At 40.4% G+C, this 20,040-nt stretch overlaps 1 protein-coding gene across 3 annotated transcripts in view; it reads left to right on the forward strand.

Annotated features, from left to right (window-relative positions):
* The window catches only part of LOC129860196 (CUB and sushi domain-containing protein 1-like), a 588,526-nt gene that overhangs the window by 510,490 nt on the left and 57,996 nt on the right, over positions 1–20,040 (forward strand). For all 3 annotated transcript variants that reach the window (XR_008760312.1, XM_055930581.1, XM_055930589.1), the window contains exons 37-42: positions 2,456–2,560; positions 12,855–12,973; positions 13,195–13,264; positions 13,384–13,500; positions 14,969–15,178; positions 16,817–17,005. Coding sequence is in view for 2 of the 3 variants with exons in the window: in XM_055930581.1 (XP_055786556.1) it covers positions 2,456–2,560; positions 12,855–12,973; positions 13,195–13,264; positions 13,384–13,500; positions 14,969–15,178; positions 16,817–17,005 (810 nt within the window). In the remaining variant the exon portion in view is untranslated. The remainder of the gene's footprint in view (positions 1–2,455; positions 2,561–12,854; positions 12,974–13,194; positions 13,265–13,383; positions 13,501–14,968; positions 15,179–16,816; positions 17,006–20,040) is intronic.

Genomic DNA, 20,040 nt, shown 5'->3' on the forward strand with positions numbered 1-20,040 from the left:
GTAGTCATTGTTGTTCTCCCCCTTAGACGAGAAGGAGCATGGATAGGACCAAGATGCGGATTGAGGGAAATAAGCCATCTTTTAATGAAAACAGCAAACAAGACACTACAAAACTACAAAACAACAAACGTGACTAACCTTCAATCGTCCATGTGTGGACACAGGAACAAACACCCACAAAACCCCAGTGAAACCCTGGCTGCCTTAGTATGACTCTCAATTAGAGACAAACGATACACACCTGTCTCTAATTGAGAATCATACCAGGCCGAACACAAAAACCAACCTAGAAATACAAAACATAGACTGCCCACCCAAAACACACGCCCTGACCATAAACACATACAAAAACAACATAAAACAGGTCAGGACCGTTACAGGAAGCACCTTCTTTCAACATACTTTGTATCCCTCATTTACTGAAGTGTTTCCTTTATTTTGGCAGTTACATGTAACCTATATTTTGCTAACCTTATCTAGCTAGCTAATGTTATCTGTTGTTGCTAAGTTTTTTTTAATACACCGTATTAAAAATAATTGCCAGCTGGCTAGGCTGGTTCTGGAGCTGGATTTGTCATAAGCATTTTGGGGAAACTGTGCAACAGATGGATAGGGAAACCAATATATTTGACATCTATTGTTATCTCCAAATTTCTTCCATAAATTCTGGCCACGCATCCACCTTAGAAATAGTTTGAAAGAATACAATGAAGCTCCAGTAATATGGATAAGTATTGAACAGTTTGTGAAAGAGACATGCTTTTCTACATTGTAATAGACATGGTGCAACCTTTGGTTGGCTGCTGGAGGCTGCGGTACAGCAAAGCCAAGTTAGCCCATGCTCATCGTTCTCACAGGGGAAGTGGAATGATAGGCTACAAGAAATGTACTCATGATGAACGCCGCAAATGATACACTACATGACCAAAAGTATGTGGACACCTTCTCGTCGAACATCTCATTCCAAAATCGTGGGGATAAATATGGGGTTGGTCCCTCCTTTGCTATAACAGCCTCCACTCTTTTGGGAAGGCTTTGGAACTAAGGGGCCTAGCCCGAACCATCAAAAACAGCTCCAGACCAATATTCCTCCTCCACCAAACTTTAAAGTTGGCACTATGTATTCAGGCAGGGAGCATTCTCCTGGCATCCGCCAAATCCAGATTCATCCGTGGGATTGCCAGATGGTGAAGCGTGATTTATCACTCCAATGGCGGCGAGCATACACCACTCAAGCTAACGCTTGGCATTGCGCATGATGAGCTTAGGCTTGTGTGTGGCTGCTCGGCCATGGAAACCCATTTCACGAAGCTCCCGACGAACAAGGGGTGTGAATATTTTCTGAAGGCACTGTATATACAGTTTATATTTTGTAATACAAGCTAGCTCAAAAATTAAGTGAAAGTTTTAAAATGATCCTTTTCATGTAAAAAAGGTGGAGGTGCAAAAACAAGTTTGCACCTCCTATTTTTATATGCTTCATGGCTCAGGAGCCCAAGTGGACGTTGAAATGCTATTTGGCTCAGCTCAATCATGACTCGTGAAGAGGAAGAACATTGCAGATGTTTCTGATTAATTAACAATGCCATGCTGGTGGGTGGTAACTTTGAAATAAAACCCAGCCCTGAAACGAAACGTAGTCAGATAAGTATTTGCATGTCATCTCATAGGAAAAGACATTGCATTGACACGGATTTCCATGCATTTTCCACATCAAGCTCAAATGTATCATACTTTGACTAAAACAATGACTTATTGACTAAAATCATTGCGCAACATCATGGGTAAGCTCTGGGCATTGTCTTTCAGCAGTTGTGGGTGTTTAAATTGTACTTTTCCCGTAACAGTGGTCAGATGGTTGACTGCCCCTTGGAAGCCCTTGCCTGACTAACCGGTGTCTGTATGTAGCCTCGCTACTTTTATAGCCTCGCTACTGTATATAGCCTGTCTTTTTACTGTTGTTTCATTTCATTACTTACCTATTGTTCACCTAATACCTTTTTTGCACTATTGGTTAGAGCCTGTAAGTAAGCATTTCACTGTAAGGTCTACACCTGTTGCATTCGGTGCACGTGACAAATAAACTTTGATTTGATAAACACTGATTTGATTTGATGAGAGCTCTCCCCTGGGAGATCAGTTCTTGCTGAAGATCAGCGATAAACTTCAATGGCCACTGCCTGTCAGAATTTATCAGCATATTTTGGATTTCTCTTCCTCCCTTTCCCATTTGTTTCCTTTGGTTGACTTCCAAAAAGGATTGTATTTTATAAAGGAGGAAAAAAGTCCATAGAATAGCAAACAGCTGTTCACCTTATTCTGTTTTGGCAATCAATATAAACTGTAGTCATTTGACAAACCAATTCTCAAGAGAACATCCATATATAATCAGTAGTGCAAATGGACTTCTTTCAACAGTGAGATGAAAGTGGATTTCTTCTGTGATGCATTTCAGGTACAACTGCTCCAGCCTTGCTGAATAGTACCTCCAACCAGCTCTACCTTCACTTCCAGAGTGATATCAGTGTTGTTGCCGCTGGATTCCACCTTGAGTACAAAAGTGAGTACAGTGTGTCTCATTGTGAAACGTTAATTATCTCCATACCCTCTGCCACGGTGAAGAAAAAAAAGGAATCCACAATATGTCCCCTTTGCAAATTACATTTTGCTTAAACACTCTCTAACTCTCTCCCTCCCCCCTCTCTCTCTCTCTGTGCATCCTTGTTTATAACAAGGATGTAGTGGGTATGTAGTAGCATCACCTAAAGTGCAGTTAAAAATATCATGATCAAAAACTCTCAACAAGACATTTTACTTTTTTATGTCCAGAATTAAGAAGCTCTGGGTGAGGTTTGTGCATTTTCAACATATGTAAAAGCTTAAGAAAAGTAACCAAAGCTGTCATCATAGTTGGCATTCTGTCCACCTGTCTATTAACTCACTACTGTAGCCTACTGAGTAAGACTGATTTGAATACAGTAACCTGTCTAAGGGAAAATGATAGCCTTCGGAAGGTTGTCAGCTTGCCTTTGGATGCCATCCCTCTCAACTACTTTCACTCAGACAATAATAAAAGACAGTAGACCAAAGAATTGCCCCCTCTTGAATCTCTACTGTGCTGTATAAACCAATGTACTTTAGCAGGATCAAATAATACATAATCCTGCCTTTTAGATGGGTTGGAGACATATTTTTACCACTGCCTTTTAGATGGGTTGGAGACCGATTTTTACCACTGCCTTTTAGATGGGTTGGAGACATATTTTTACCACTGCCTTTTAGATGGGTTGGAGACCGATTTTTACCACTGCCTTTTAGATGGGTTGGAGATCTATTTTTACCACTGCCTTTTAGATGGGTTGGAGACCGATTTTTACCACTGCCTTTTAGATGGGTTGGAGATCTATTTTTACCACTGCCTTTTAGATGGGTTGGAGACCGATTTTTACCACTGCCTTTTAGATGGGTTGGAGACCTATTTTTACCACTGCCTTTTAGATGGGTTGGAGACCTATTTTTACCACTGCCTTTTAGATGGGTTGGAGATCTATTTTTACCACTGCCTTTTAGATGGGTTGGAGACCTATTTTTACCTCTGCCTTTTAGATGGGTTGGAGACCGATTTTTACCACTGCCTTTTAGATGGGTTGGAGACAGATTTTTACCACTGACTCCTGGAGCCTGATGTGAATTCTTATTTGTATTCTGAAATGGGCTCCCAATCTGTGCTGTGTGGACACTGATAGCATCAGAGATCCTCTGTCTCTGTGTCCGCTTGCCTCACCTGGCTCTGTCTCAACAGAAGAAACAGTGCCCTTTAGCTGCTGTGGCATGTCATGATGTATACCATTTCACCTTATTCATTCTTAAAACCTACAATTCCTCTGTCACTATCTCAAAGTCCTCTCAGTGGATACCAATTTGTCCATTTCCCCTCTCTAAGTCCACTTAGAAGGATAGCCCCTATGTGCAGCCAGTGTGTTATGTGATATACAGTAGATCTAACCAGGAAACTTACCAAATTTGTATTTGCGCTTTACAACTAAATAACCTGTTCTCGGTTTCTCAAAAACATCTTAAGGCTAAGTTAATTTTCAGAACCTTTGTAGGAGGATCGTTAAATCTCAGAGCTCTTTACCAAAACCATTTTTATTAACGTTGTGCTTGAAAAATGCTCATAGTCTAAGACCTGCCTCAGACCACTCATAGAACAGCGAAGTGCATCGCTAGTTACATTTTTGCCCTCCCACGACTCTTTTTACACTGAAGGTCTCCACTAAACATAAAATAACATGGTTTATCCAACTCTGTGACTGCCAATAACTTCAGAACAAAGTTGACTACAAATACAAAGTTGCCAATCAAATCCAATTTATTTATATAGCCCTTCTTACATCAACTGATATATCAAAGTGCTGTACAGAAACCCAGCCTAAAACCACAAACAGCAAGCAATGCAGGTGTAGAAGCACGGTGGCTGGGAAAAACTCCCTAGAATGGCCAAAACCTAGGAAGAAACCTAGAGAGGAACAGGCTATGAGGGGTGGCCAGTCCTCTTCTGGCTGTGCCGGGTGGAGATTATAACAGAACATGGCCAAGATGTTCAAATGTTCATAAATGACCAGCATGGTCAAATAATAATAATCACAGTAGTTGTCGAGGGTGCAACAAGTCAGCACCTCAGGAGTAAATGTCAGTTGGCTTTTCATAGCCCGTCATTGAGAGTATCTCTACCGCTCGTGCTGTCTCTAGAGAGTTGAAAACAGCAGGTCTGGGACAGGTAGCACGTCCGGTGAACAGGTCAGGGTTCCATAGCCGCAGGCAGAACAGTTGAAACTGGAGCAGCAGCACGGCCAGGTGGACTGGGGACAGCAGCAAGGAGTCATCATGCCCAGTAGTCCTGAGGCATGGTCCTAGGGCTCAGGTCCTCCGAGAGAGAGAAAGAAAGAAAAAGAGAGAAAGAGAGAATTAGAGAGAGCATACTTAAATTCACACAGGACACCGGATAAGACAGGAGAAGTACTCCAGATAAAACAGACTGACCCTAGCCCCCCGACACATAAACTACTGCAGCATAAATACTGGAGGCTGAGACAGGAGGGCTCAGGAGACACTGTGTCCCCATCCGATGATACCCCCGGACAGGGCCAAACAGGCAGGATATAACCCCACCCACTTTGCCAAAGCACAGCCCCCACACCACTAGAGGGATATCTTCAACCACCAACTTACCATCTTGAGACAAGGCCGAGTATTGCCCACAAAGATCTCCGCCACGGCACAACATAAGTGGGGGCGCCAACCCAGATGTCTTTGCAATTGATACAAACAAAGCGACGTATAAAAATATGCTTCTAATGAAAACTGAGATGACTGCATGTTGAAATACATTTCATGTTCAATCATTTGAGTTATATTTTGCTACTTGTAGGCTATTGTCTGTAATTTGTCTCAGTATATTTAAGGATAACATGCGAAATGATGTACGAAATCTGTGATTTTGTGCATTTTTATTGAGTAAGCATTATGATAAGCCGCCTCAATATTTGCAGCCGTAAGTGGTAATATCTCTAAGAGGCCAGCAGCCATATTGCCCTGCCCCCCTATATTTCAGACCCCCCCTATATATCGACTAGCATTGTGCTCATGCCTTTCTGCTCATGCATTTTCATTTCGATGCCAAACCCACCACTGGTGTGCGTGGCCAAAGAGCTATATTTTCATGTCATCCAACAAATGTAAACGCCTGAATTGAAGAGGGTGCAGATGAAGGATATCAAGGATCTGAAAGGATTCTGTATGGTGGAATGGTCAGTGGTGTAAAGCTCTTAAAGTAAAACTATTTTAAAGTACTGCATTTGTAAATTATGTCTGAGTGTTGGAATGTGCCGGTCTGTCCATTAATAAAAATAACTAAATAAAATCATGCCATCTGGTTTGCTTAAAAAAATATATATACACTGCTCAAAAAAATAAAGGGAACACTTAAACAACACAATGTAACTCCAAGTCAATCATACTTCTGTGAAATCAAACTGTCCACTTAGGAAGCAACACTGATTGACAATACATTTCACATGCTGTTGTGCAAATGGAATAGACCAAAGGTGGAAATGATAGGCAATTAGCAAAACACCCCCAATAAAGGAGTGGTTCTGCAGGTGGTGACCACAGACCACTTCTCAGTTCCTATGCTTCCTGGCTGATGTTTTGGTCACTTTTGAATGCTGGCGGTGCTCTCACTCTAGTGGTACTATGAGATGGAATCTACAACCCACACAAGTGGCTCAGGTAGTGCAGCTCATCCAGGATGGCACATCAATGCGAGCTGTGGCAAGAAGGTTTGCTGTGTCTGTCAGCGTAGTGTCCAGAGCATGGAGGCGCTACCAGGAGACAGGCCAGTACATCAGGAGACGTGGAGGAGGCCGTAGGAGGGTAACAACCCAGCAGCAGGACCGCTACCTCTGCCTTTGTGCAAGGAGGAGCACTGCCAGAGCCCTGCAAAATGACCTCCAGCAGGCCACAAATGTGCATGTGTCTGCTCAAACGGTCAGAAACAGACTCCATGAGGGTGGTATGAGGGCCCGACGTCCACAGGTGGGGGTTGTGCTTACAGCCCAACACCGTGCAGGACGTTTGGCATTTGCCAGAGAACACCAAGATTGGCAAATTCGCCACTGGCACCCTGTGCTCTTCACAGATGAAAGCAGGTTCACACTGAGCACATGAGCACATGTGACAGACGTGACAGAGTCTGGAGACGCCGTGGAGAACTTTCTGCTGCCTGCAACATCCTCCAGCATGACCGGTTTGGCAGTGGGTCAGTCATGGTGTGGGGTGGCATTTCTTTGTGGGGCTGCACAGCCCTCCATGTGCTCGCCAGAGGTAGCCTGACTGCCATTAGGTACCGAGATGAGATCCTCAGAGCCCTTGTGAGACCATATGCTGACACATGCACATTTGTGGCCTGCTGGAGGTCATTTTGCAGGGCTCTGGCAGTGCTCCTCCTGCTCAAAGGCGGAGGTAGCGGTCCTGCTGCTGGGTTGTTGCCCTCCTACGGCCTCCTCCACGTCTCCTGATGTACTGGCCTGTCTCCTGGTAGCGCCTCCATGCTCTGGACACTACGCTGACAGACACAGCAAACCTTTTTGCCACAGCTCGCATTGATGTGCCATCCTGGATGAGCTGCACTACCTGAGCCACTTGTGTGGGTTGTAGACTCCGTCTCATGCTACCACTAGAGTGAGAGCACCGCCAGCATTCAAAAGTGACCAAAACATCAGCCAGGAAGCATAGGAACTGAGAAGTGGTCTGTGGTCACCACCTGCAGAATCACTCCTTTATTGGGGGTGTCTTGCTAATTGCCTATAATTTCCATCTTTTGTCTATTCCATTTGCACAACAGCATGTGAAATGTATTGTCAATCAGTGTTGCTTCCTAAGTGGACAGTTTGATTTCACAGAAGTGTGATTGACTTGGAGTTACATTGTGTTGTTTAAGTGTTCCCTTTATATTTTTGAGCAGTGTATATATCATTTACTTTTACTTTTTACTTTTACTCAAGTATGACAATTTAGTACTTTTTCCACCAATACATTTAAATTCAGATACTTTAAGACTTTTACGCAAGTAGTATTTTACTGGGTAACTTTCACTTTTAGTAATTTTCTATTAAGATATCTTTACTTTTACTCAAGTATGACAACAGAGTACTATTTCCACCACTGGGAATGGTCTAAGATCTCTTCCAATGTGTTCTCCAACTCATAAAATGTTTATCTGTTATCCTCATATGGTGAGGTATTGAAAGGCATTGAAAACAGGGGTGTCAATAATTTTTACTCAGATAGCTTTTTGAGAAAAAAAAGTATTACTGTTAAACCAAATCTCTTTCTCTGAGCATTTGTATTAAGAAAATTATATTAATTTATATTATCTTTTTGAGCATACAACATAGCTCAGTGTTTTAGTTATTTATTTTATACAATCATATTTGCTCATCTTTATCAAAGGTGTCAATAAATTCGGGCCCCACTGTATATGGAGAGGAGATATTTAACGAAGGTCATGACTCCTTCTGGTCACTACCCACTGGGCACACTCTGGTTGAATCAACTGTGTTTCCATGTCATTTCACGTTAAATTGACATCTGTGCCCAGTGGGTACACGCCCCACAACACAAACCTACATGCTAGATTAGGCGTATTAACCTTTGAGTCCTGGCTCAATTGCCAACCTGGAACCTCCTTCAAACATGGCAACAGCAACCGAATTATCTATCTTTGAATTGACTTGTTTAACCCTTCATCTCTCCATAGCAACACTTCCCTTTCCAGGTCGCTGTTACATGTATAAATGAAAATGACCTGGTCAAATAAAGATAAAAGAATGCAGAACAGGCAGGTTCAAACCAAGGAGGCATGTGCAAATGCTGGGCAAAAAATCTCAGTCCGACCTTGCTAATAGACTTGGACAAAACTAAGACCTGCTGAGAATGTCATGATGTTCCAAATTAAGATGGTTTAAGCCAATTTAATATATACTATTTGCCAGTTCTCTTGAATATTACACATAATTGTCAGGATGTCTTCCTGGAAGCGAAGCATTATAAAGCCATGCCATTTCTGCAATGTTCTGCAGAAGAGGGGAAAGAAATGTATGTAAAGGACATACACTGTCCAAATGCTTTTATCTCCAGAGCTACTTGTACTGTAAAAATAGATATCATTAAAAAGAAAAAGCTTTCTGACTTTCTGTCAGAACGAGAGCAGCTTGTTATATTTGCATGGAGATGGCTGTCATTGACTTTTAGGTTCATTCTTAATTTTTTGCATCGGATGACTGTGGCTGCATCTTAATGATCCTAGACTAAATCTGTCTTGTGCGCAGTAGTTGCGAAGTGCCAAAGTTATTATGCAGTTGGGAGATTCATGGCACGTGTTTTGATCACCCATTAAGATGGTGAATTAGTTAGAGCTCGGGTGACGAGACAAGTGTATCAAATGTTCGACTTTCTAGATCTTGAAGGCTGAATTCCTGCCTGGATCAGTCCTCTGTGGTTGTGGAGAAAATGTCAGATTTTTATGCTCAAGGGTTATCATTTATCATCTGAGAGAATATGGCCATGTGGCATTTTATTGATTTATTCTGCAGAAAAACATTTAAAATGGTTGGTATGTGTAATGTGAGTGTCAGCTAGATGGAATTGGAATTAACAAGTGATATTGATAAAATAAATGGTGTGCTAGTAGTTTGGTATAAGCCAGTGTTCTGATGCCTTAGCATTTAATGAAATACCCAGTTTTCCTTTTATGGTTCAAACGGTTTTTCATCAGTTGTATTAATCTCCACTCACCCCCTCCTGTACATGAGCACGGGCTCCTTAAAATCTATTGAAAGTAACTTGCTCCGAATTCTGCTGTGAATTCTCCAGGAACCAAAGCTAATGTTTAATCTCCATAGTCTCACCCCATCCCCCAACAGCCATTTGGGCTTCCCTGTTTGAAACAGTTTACCTTTTTTCGTGTTTGGTATTGTAGGACTAAGCATTGCATGTGAAAGTGCTTTGCTATTGATAGGGAGAGAAACAATGAGGCAGTTTTACACACACTCACAACGGCACAGTGCCACCTGCTGAGACGTACATCCAAACAAGGTAAATTTATACAGGTTCTCCTTTCATTGGTTTGACTAACGTGGTTGTCATGGCAACATGCTCTCTCACCACCTCATACTGCAGTGCGTACAGTTTTAACCTAATGAAAGATGCTTTAAAGATGTTTAATTACATTATGTATTTGCATAACGCAGATCAGTGGTTATGCTCTTTTCAGATTTTTTAACAATACAGTTTTTGCGTTCTAAATTAAAAAGCATAGAGACAAAGGTTACACAGCAAAAATGGCACTTATAGCTTCATAATTTTGTCCATACCATGTGCACCTGGGTACCCCAACTGTAGTCATTTATCAGCATTACCTTCCCACGACTATGGGTTTATCCATCCAAATTATAGGTGAAATTTCCACGGGGGATGGGCAGACATGTCCCCCCCCAATATTCAGAACAGGTCGATTCGTGTCCCACCAATTATTTCTTTAAAATCCCAAAATATATTATTGGAGGTCAGGGGCCCACAGATAGCATAAGAACACCTCATTAGCAATGGCAAAATGTGTAGAATTGCAGGAAATTAACTTTAGAGATCAACTTTGGGCACGAAAAACGATCCACGTACTGTACATCACTGGGGCCAAGCTCCCTGCCATCTAGGACCTCTATACTAGGCAGTATCTGAGGATGGCCCAAAAAATTGCAAAAGACTCCAGCCACCCAAGCCACAGACTGTTCACTCTGCTACCACAAGCGGTACCAATGCACCAAGTCGGGAACCAACAGGACCCTCAACAGCTTCTACCCCCAAGCCACAAGACTTCTAAACAAGACTGCTAAATAGCTAATCAAATGGCTACCCAGACTACCTGCATTGACCCTTTTTGCAGCAACTCTTTTGCACCGACTCTATTCACACACACACTGGACTCTACCCACACACTAGCACCAACACCCCAACACACTCATACAGCGCACACACACACACACACACACACTACATACACCCACGCACACATAACATGCACACACATGCATACTGACGTCTCACACATTTACATTGACATTTTAGTCATTTCGCAGATGCTCTTATCCAGAGTGACTTACAGTTTGTTATACACACACACGCACATACACACGCACATACACACTTACTTTCACACTCACCGCATACACTGCTGCTAGTCACTTTACCCCTATCTATATGTACAGTACATAGCTACCTCAATGACCTCGTACCTGCACATCGACTCTGTACTGGTACTCCCTGTATATAACCATGTTATTTTCTACTCCCTATACATAGCCTGGTTATTTTACTCGTAATTTTTTATTAGTTATTCACTGTGTCACTATTTCAATTTTTTATTTTTAATCTTATCTTTAACTCTGCATTGTTGGAAAAGGACCCATAAGTAAGCATTTCACTGTTAGTCTACAATTGTTGTCTACAAAGCATGTGACAAATAACATTTGATTGATTTGACTTGAACTCCTCTTTCTCAATTTTCAAACAGAAATGGGGTGTGGTGGTTCATCATTGTGTCATTCGGGTCATGCGGACCCCGACCGACGTACTGTAGCTAGTTCGTTAGCTAAGCTAGCCACTTGTAGCTAGCTAGTAACTCCTCCAGTACGTGTTGACATCATTTCACAGGATTAGTTTTTGGACTGTTCTGTAAGGATCAATAAGAAATGTCACTTCTGTAGCCAAATATCTTATTCATCCATTTTTGTTTTGTTTTTAAGCATTAAATGACCTTGGGATGATGGTGCATTAAACAGTTATACAGTTTAAAGCCGTAATTTTTATTTATTCATATTTTTTCAAAAGGTCAACCAGTGTTTCCAGATGTCTATGAAATATGACATATAATTAATTACAATATGAGTGAAATAGTAAAAAAGATTGTGAAGAAAAGCAATGTTAAAAAGCACATTTTCTATGTTGGAATGGTGTGGGCTTACCCCAACAACAGAATGGTATGAAACCTGTGAATGTATTGTGATGTTTTAAAAATTGTATAACTGCCTTAATTTTGCTGGACCCCAGGAAGAGTAGCTGCTGCCTTGGCAGAATATAAACTTTTTAAAGCGAGATTTTCACTGCACAGTTCCTTTAAAACTACAACGTTTTCTCTCAGCCTCATGGAACAATGTGTAGAGTAGCAGGAAATGAACTTTAAATCTGCAAAATGTTCTATCATCCTCATTGCAAATTGTGAAGAATAGCATGAGAAGCTATAAAACTGCACATTTTTCTCTCTGCCCCATGGCCAAATGTGTTGAAATGCAGGAAGTTAGCCGTTTTCCCCAAAAGATATCTGTTGGACAGCCTTCCACTTATACTGTGTTTTCAAAATATCCTTCCATATTACTCCCATATACCCCTCCGAGGCATAATAAGTAATGTCAAACTGTGTAGAATTACAGGAAATAAGTTTTAAAATGTCAACAACAAAACAATCAGTGGGAGAACCCCCATCTGTACTGTTTCGCCCTTGATCCAAATGACAAATTATTTAAATATACAAAACTTTGTCACGTTCGTCATAACGAGGATACCATGGCGCAGCGTGATTTGAATACATTCATCTTTAATTGACGAAGAATACTGAACAAACAACAAAACGTGCCGCTAATACTAACGAGTGCAGACATGCAACATCACATAGACAATAACCCACAAACCAAACTGGAAAAATGGCAACCTAAATAGGATCCCTAATCAGAGACAACGATAAACAGCTGCCTCTGATTGGGAACCAATTCAGGCCACCATAGACCTACATATGCCTAGACTACACACACACACACACCTAGACATACAAAAACCCTAGACAATACAAAACAATCATACCCACCCTCGTCACACCCTGACCTGACCAAAATAATACACAAAACATAGAATACTAAGATCAGGGCGTGACAAAACTTAAACTTACTAAAATCATTATGTCAAAACCAATCTACTTTCTCTATTTAATTAGCTATAGGCTATACTAGAGCCTGTTCACAGCATTCAATAATCATATCCAATTGGCTTTGCAATATTCTCCAATGTGTTTGCCTCTTGTTGCTCCAGATTTGATAACTACTGTGCAACTCTGAAACACATAAGTCTCAAAACATGATCACCAAACTGAGGTATAAAGACCAAACATTCTTGTGATGTGCAACATCAAGTATTCTATCTAACCAGACATGATGACACCTGTTTTCTCTCTCTGCTTCATCCAGCCGTTGGTCTCACCACCTGTCCGGAGCCGATGGTGCCTGCCAACGGGATCAAAACAGGGGACAGGTACATGGTCAACGAAGTAGTGTCATTCAGCTGTGAACCGGGATACATGCTGCAGGTGAGAGCTTTTGCCTTTTAGAGAATCATGTCTGCTGTATTCCCACTGCTATGTCAACTTGTTAAGCTTTATTCAATAAGTAAATGTGCAGAGATGTGTGCTGGGTCACGTGTATGCATGGTAAACTCAGTAACAGAGGCAAACAGTGATTTGTCTCTGAGTTCACATGTGCTTAGAGAGAAACCCCCTGCCTTTACTTCTGCTGGGAAACTCTTTTCCAGGGCCACTCCCATATATCATGTATGCCAGGAACCGTGCGGCGCTGGAACTACCCTCCCCCACTCTGCATTGGTAAGAACTTTTACTTTGAAATAGTCACATTCAAGGCTCTTTTTGACAGTTTCATTGCTATTCATTGTCTGCACTATTTTACAATGTGTACCACGCATTATGTGCATTTTCCTTTCCAGCAAAGTGTGGTGGAACAGTACATGACTTGACCAATGTTATTTTAAGTCCTGGATTCCCTGGCAACTACCCTGGTAACCTGGACTGTACATGGAGGATTATTTTACCAGTTGGATATGGTGAGGAACCTGCTATGGTAACGATAATGATAAGGAGCCATGGCTAATGTTAACAAGGTCAGCGATAATAGCTTTCTTTTTTTGTATTTTGTTGGAACTAACAAAAGGTAGTCCTTAGGAAAATGGATAGCGGGTCCCCCCTTAGTTATCCTCTTGCTTTATTTATCTACATTTTTTACCTTTGCTGTGTTTAAATCCGTAAAGTAATATACAAGAGAGCTGTTGCTTGCAGACCACATATTGGTGGTTCTTCATAGTTCAAATGACTCCAGAACAAAGTAACCATTCCAGATGTTAGGTAATTGTGTGTGATTTAAAAAGCTATTCAGCTATTCCGGCTCTGAGCACAAAAATGTTCTTTGCCCACCATAAGAAAAATAGTGTAACACATCGAGATATACAAAAGCAATTTTCTGCCTTATCAAGCAGCCACTCAAAGTAAAAAAATAAAAAATACTTTTGTACTGTGTGTATACCAACAATGCATAAGCTTGTGTTTTTTACAGGGCCCAATATTTTTTATAAGACACAAAAAATGCTTTTGCAGATGCTGATTTGAGCTTTTAGGACAGACACAGTGGGTAGAATAAAGCATTGCAAGAAAGTGGTATATGGATGCATAACTACGAGATTATCCTTCAATTGTCACGCCCTGACCTTAGAGAGACTTTTTATTTCTCTATTTGGTTAGGTCAGGGTGTGATTTGGGTGGGCATTCTAGTTTTCTATTTCTTTGTGGCCGGGTATGGTTCCCAATCAGAGGCAGCTGTCTGTCGTTATCTCTGATTGGCAATCATACTTAGGCAGCCTGTTTTCCCACCCTAGTTTGTGGGATGTTGTTTTTGCACAGTTGCTGTCTGCCCTGCAGAACTTTAAGTTTGTTTTTTCCTTTGTTGTTTTTTGTGTTCATTGAAATAAAGTACGATGAACACCTTCCACGCTGCGCTTTGGTCTCATTCCGGCAACGGACATCAATGGATTGTCCTAAGCATCACCAAGTGGCAAATGCTTTCTTCCAGCATTAGGCCTTGAACTAACAGAACACAACTTACCAGAAAAACACACTGAAATTGATTATAATAATTTCCCACTTCTGTGTTTCCCCTGGAAAAACACGAGCTGATCTTAATGTCATATTGAGGAATCATTTGTACCATGATAACAAATGATGAGTTGAATAGTTTCTCTCAACATGCCGATATGATGTAGCTTGACAAAAATAGGCTAGCACAATAGGTGAAAATAAACCACATCAAATGAGCCATGCTAATGTCTGCTAAATGCATAAAATGATTACAACACATGTCCACATGTGCCACAATTTCTGTTAACAGTTAACGCTTTAGGTTAATGGGACTTAAACCATTTAACACTTTGATGCATGTTTTGATTATGAAATTAACATAGCTCCAACAACTGTAAGCCTTTGTCCATACAGTACACCTCATATAATATTTCTGTTTTACAGGTGCTCATATTCAGTTTTTCAACTTCTCCTCTGAAGACAACCATGATTTTTTAGAGGTGCGAAATGGGCCGCAGCACAGCAGCTCTCTGATTGGACAGTTCAGCGGAAGTCAGCTGCCACCCAACCTGCTGAGTACAACACATGAGACCATGATCCACTTCTACAGTGACCACTCTGAAAACAGGCAGGGATTCAAACTGGCCTACCACGGTGAGGTATACTCTGTTTTCATCAACCATGTGAAACCCTATCCGTCTAGCTCCGTTTCTTCTAAATGAGCTTGGTCTCTATTGGTTTCAATTGACAATTTTGGTACTTGGTTGTTGTTTTGGGGGATTTTGTGATACACCTGGAAAACAATCTATGGAAAAGGCCGATGTGAAATCCTTATTGTCTTCTGTTGATATACTCTAGCTTTCTTTTTAGGAAGAAACTCAGAGTGATTAAATGTTAAATTCAAAATAGATGGAATGTCAGATTCAAGGACTTAAGTGCCTGTCAGTTAAATTATCTGAGAATCTGCCCTCTTAGGATCATTGGGAGGTTTCTCCATTATGTGGCTGCTCCCGTCTGGATAAAGCATTCGGAATCAATGTAGATTGGCATTTAGATGTTGAGTGTATGGCTTCCACCTTACAAGAGATAACCCTGTATGTCTTCTTCTCCCACTTCTAGGCCAGAGGGTTCATATTCTGGCTTTCCCTCCTCTCCTCTTAGCAGACAAAAACAACCATATGGCTAGAATACTACATCTCATTTGACAATTGCTGCTTAGAGGCTAGTTCATTGTTGCCTGACTACCCAACCTCCTTTCTCTGGCCAAATGCCAGTTTAGTCTCCGCAATGAGTCTGGATCTGAATACCTCCCCGAAGATTTCTAGAACGCAAACACATTCTAACCGTTCTGATTGATCCCAGAAACCGATGGGTTGGGCCAGAGCCAGAACACATGTGGGTAAAGCAGTGTTTTGAAAATTATTCATTGGCATTTATACTCTGATTGGTTAGAGATGATCCAATCACTGATGACTTTTATATAACACCCCTCATTTTGGCGTCACCACAAACGACTTCAGCGATGGCACTCTCAGACTGAAGCCTGTAGCTAACATAGAACAGCGGAATAATTCAATTTGAGTCGTCAAGCAATGTTAATTGTATATGTCAATTGTCAGCTTTATCAAGCTTCATTAGCTTTTGGAGTAACGCTGATGGCATTTAAAAAGTTTGGGGTCACTTAGAAATGTCCTTGTTTTTGAAAGAAAAGCAAAACAAAAAGTCCATTAAAATAACATCAAATTGATCAGAAATACAGTGCAGACATTGTTAATGTTGTAAATGACTATTGTAGCTGGAAACGTCAGATTTTTTATTGAATATCTACATAGGCGTATAGAGGCCCATTTCAGCAACTATCACTCCTGTGTTCCAATGTCACATTGTGCTAGCTAATCCAAGTTGATCATTTTAAAAGGCTAATTGATAATTAGACATTTCTAAGTGACCCCAAACTTTTGAACGGTAATGTATTTTTAGGTTGAAATAGAAAAGCTTGATGGTTTCCTGATGGCCATTCTTTGTTGTTGGCATATGCTTGAAATACACATGTCACTGTGACGTTTTGTGGAAATGTGTCTGACAGGTGGCATGTGTTCCAGTACTGTCTCAAAAGGTTAAGTGGGATGAGTCACCTGTGGAGAGACCACAGAATTTGTTTGAAAATTTCTTGTTGTGATGATAGTACGTATATTCCTGTTATAATAATTATGTTCTCTCTCTCTCTCTCTCTCGCTCTCGCTCTCGCTCTCGCTCTCGCTCTCGCTCTCTATCTCTCTCTCTCTCTCTCAGCATATGAATTGCAGAATTGCCAAGACCCTACTCAATTCCCTAATGGATATATTATTAATAATGACTACAATGCTGGCCAATCAATAACTTTTGAATGCTTTCCTGGATACATTCTGATTGGACATCCTGTGCTAACATGCCAACATGGAATCAACAGAAAATGGAATCATCCCTTTCCCCGGTGTGAGGGTGAGCATGAATTAATATGATACATTTCAGATGTTTCACCAAAAGCATAAATGACTTCTTTGCTTTACAGTTTATCAAACTATTTTAGAATGTATTTGTTAGGAAGTGTTTTAGCCCTACACTAGAATTCTATCCAGCCATTACCTATTTCTCGTAATGCTCTTGAAGTGAAGTTCTGTTGTTTTAACTCTGCACAAAAAATGGCGGTGTTTCCCAAAACTGACTCTAATTACTGCCTTTGAAAACAGCTCCAGTTAAGACCCACACTACTGGGACGTCTTCTAAATTGCTTCTGATTTGAGCAGTACGAGCTGAAAAAATCCTTAATCAATACCTCCAAAGATTTCTCAGAGTCGTCCCACGTGATTTAAAAAAGATATTTTAATATATTACAAGTATACTTAAATATACCAAAAATTGAACAATATACTTCAAATATGAGATGTATTTTTCTATTATATCTGAAGTATACTATAAATATAATATCATTACACTCTAAACAGACTTAAGTGTACTTTATATTCAAAAAATTTCAGTCTTTTAGTATACTATATGTTCCCTATCATTAAACTTAAACACACTCATTAAAACTGTACTTCAACTTCAAACACTTTAATTGTAGTTTAGAATCTTCATTAAAAATACTCTTGGAGTTGTTTTTAATTATAGATTATCTTTAAATTAAACTCTTCTTCTGAGTGATCAGGTACACGAAGTATACAGGACCTTGCAAAAGTATTCACACCCCTTGTATTTCTTCAAATTGTATTGTGTTAAAAAGTGGGATTAAAATTGATTTTAATGTGATTTATTGTCAACAATGAACTGAAAATACTCTGTAATGTCAAATTGGATAACTAAAATATAGTAATTTCATCAGTATTCAGGCGCTTTGTTTAGGCACACCTAAATTAGATCAGGAGTCAAATTTGGCTTAACAAATCACCGAATATGTTACATAGACTCTGTGTGAAATAATAGGGGTTTGTAATCATTTTTGTTATGATTAACCCTTCCTCTGTCCCTCATTCATACAACATCTGTAAGGTCCCTCAGTCAAGTATTGCATTTCAGGCACAGATTACACTACAAAGACCCGGGAACCTTTTCGAAAGCCTCATAAAAGGGCAGTGATTGGTAGATCGTTCACAATATCCAATCAAACATTGAATATCTCTTTAAGCATGGTCAAGTTACTAATTATGCAGTTGATTATGTATTAAACCACCCAGACACATCAAAGAAACAGTCGTCCTTCTGAACTGAGCTGCAGGACAGGAATGAAACTGCTCAGGGATGTTACCATAAGGCCATTGGTGATTGTAAAACAGTTGCAGAGTTCAATGGCTGTGATGGGAGAACTTGTGTCATGGCACAGGATTGTGTCATGGCACATATCTGGGGAAGGGTACAAAAAATGCTGCATTGAAGGTCCCCAAGAACACAGTGGCCTCCATCATTCTTAAATGGAAGAAGTTTGGAACCACCAAGACTCTTCCTAGAGCTGGCCGCCTGGCCAAACTGAGCAATTTGGGGAGAAGGGCCTTGGTCAGGGAGGTGACCAAGAACCTGATGGTCACTCTGACAGAGCTCCAGAGTTCCTCTGTGGAGATAGGAGAAACTTCCAGAAGGACAACCATCTCTGCAGCACTCAACCAATCAGGTCTTTGTTGTAGAGTGACCAGACCGAAGCCACTCCTCATTAAAAGGCACATGACAGCCCGCTTGGAGTTTAAAGGACTCTGACCTCGAGAAACAAGATTCTCAGTTCTGATGAAACCAAGATTGAACTCTTTGTCCTGAATGCCACGCGTCACGTCTGGAGGAAACCTGGCACCATCTCTACGGTGAAGCATGGTGGTGGCAGCATCATGCTGCACCATCTCTATGGTGAAGCATGGTGGTGGCAGCATCATGCTGTGGGGATGTTTTTCAGCGGCAGGGACAGGGAGACTAGTCAGGATTGAGGGAAAGATCGGATCGAACATCTCTGGAGAGACCTGAAAATAGCTGTGCAGCGATGCTCTCCATCCAACCTGACAGAGCTTGAGAGGATCTGCAGAGAATAATGGGAGAAACTCCCCAAATACAGGTAGGTGTGCCAAGCTTGTAGCATCATACCGAAGAAGACTCTAGGCTGTAATCGCTGCCAAAGGTGCTTCAACAAAGTACTCAGTAAAGGGTCTGAATAATTATGTAAATGTGATATTTAAGTTTTGTTTCGTTTTTTTGCAAAATTAAAAAAAAATGTTTTTGCTTTGTCATTATGAGGTATTGTGTGTGGATTGATGTGGGGGGGGAAATATTTAATGCATTTTAGAATAAGGCTGTAACATAACAGAATTTAGAAAAAGTCAAGTGGTCTGAATACATTTGGAATGCTTATGCAATTAGTATATTTGAGTTATTTAATTTCTATCGATCAATTTTTATTTATTTAATTGAAATCTTCCACTTTGACAGAATATTTTCTGTAGATTGTTGACAAAAAAAATAAATTTTTATCTTACTTTGTAACAATAAAATGTGAAGAAATCCAAGGGTTATGAATAGTTTTGCAAGGCACTGTAGTTTCAGTGCCAATAATGAGTTCAAGTATAGTACTTTCTGAATTCCTGTTCAGAAGAGTGCAGAGAAAGTTGACAATGATGACGATAGTTTATTCCACATAACAAAACATGCACAGCTGAGGCATGCTTCCTGAGAGTAAACTTTTTCATATCTCAAGAAAATATACTTAAATACACTTTTTTGAAAGTATACTTAACTTAAATGTCCACATAATTTATTTCAAGTGCACTTTCAAAATGCATGAGCTCAAACATTTGCATATTACCAGCATACTTTTCTGCATGTGAAGTTTTGATTTATAATCGGATATTGTTCCTCATATTTAACCTATTCAAATGTTTTGATGTTCATTTTCAAACTGAATAATGGTGTAATTTTAATTACACTTAATTTTATTGAAATTTGAACTTATTACCGTAATATGAATAATTAAAGCGTGAAATGTGCATGGTGCACTGTTATCA

Source organism: Salvelinus fontinalis, chromosome 1 (genome assembly GCF_029448725.1).
Source record: "Salvelinus fontinalis isolate EN_2023a chromosome 1, ASM2944872v1, whole genome shotgun sequence".
NCBI lineage: Eukaryota > Metazoa > Chordata > Actinopteri > Salmoniformes > Salmonidae > Salvelinus > Salvelinus fontinalis.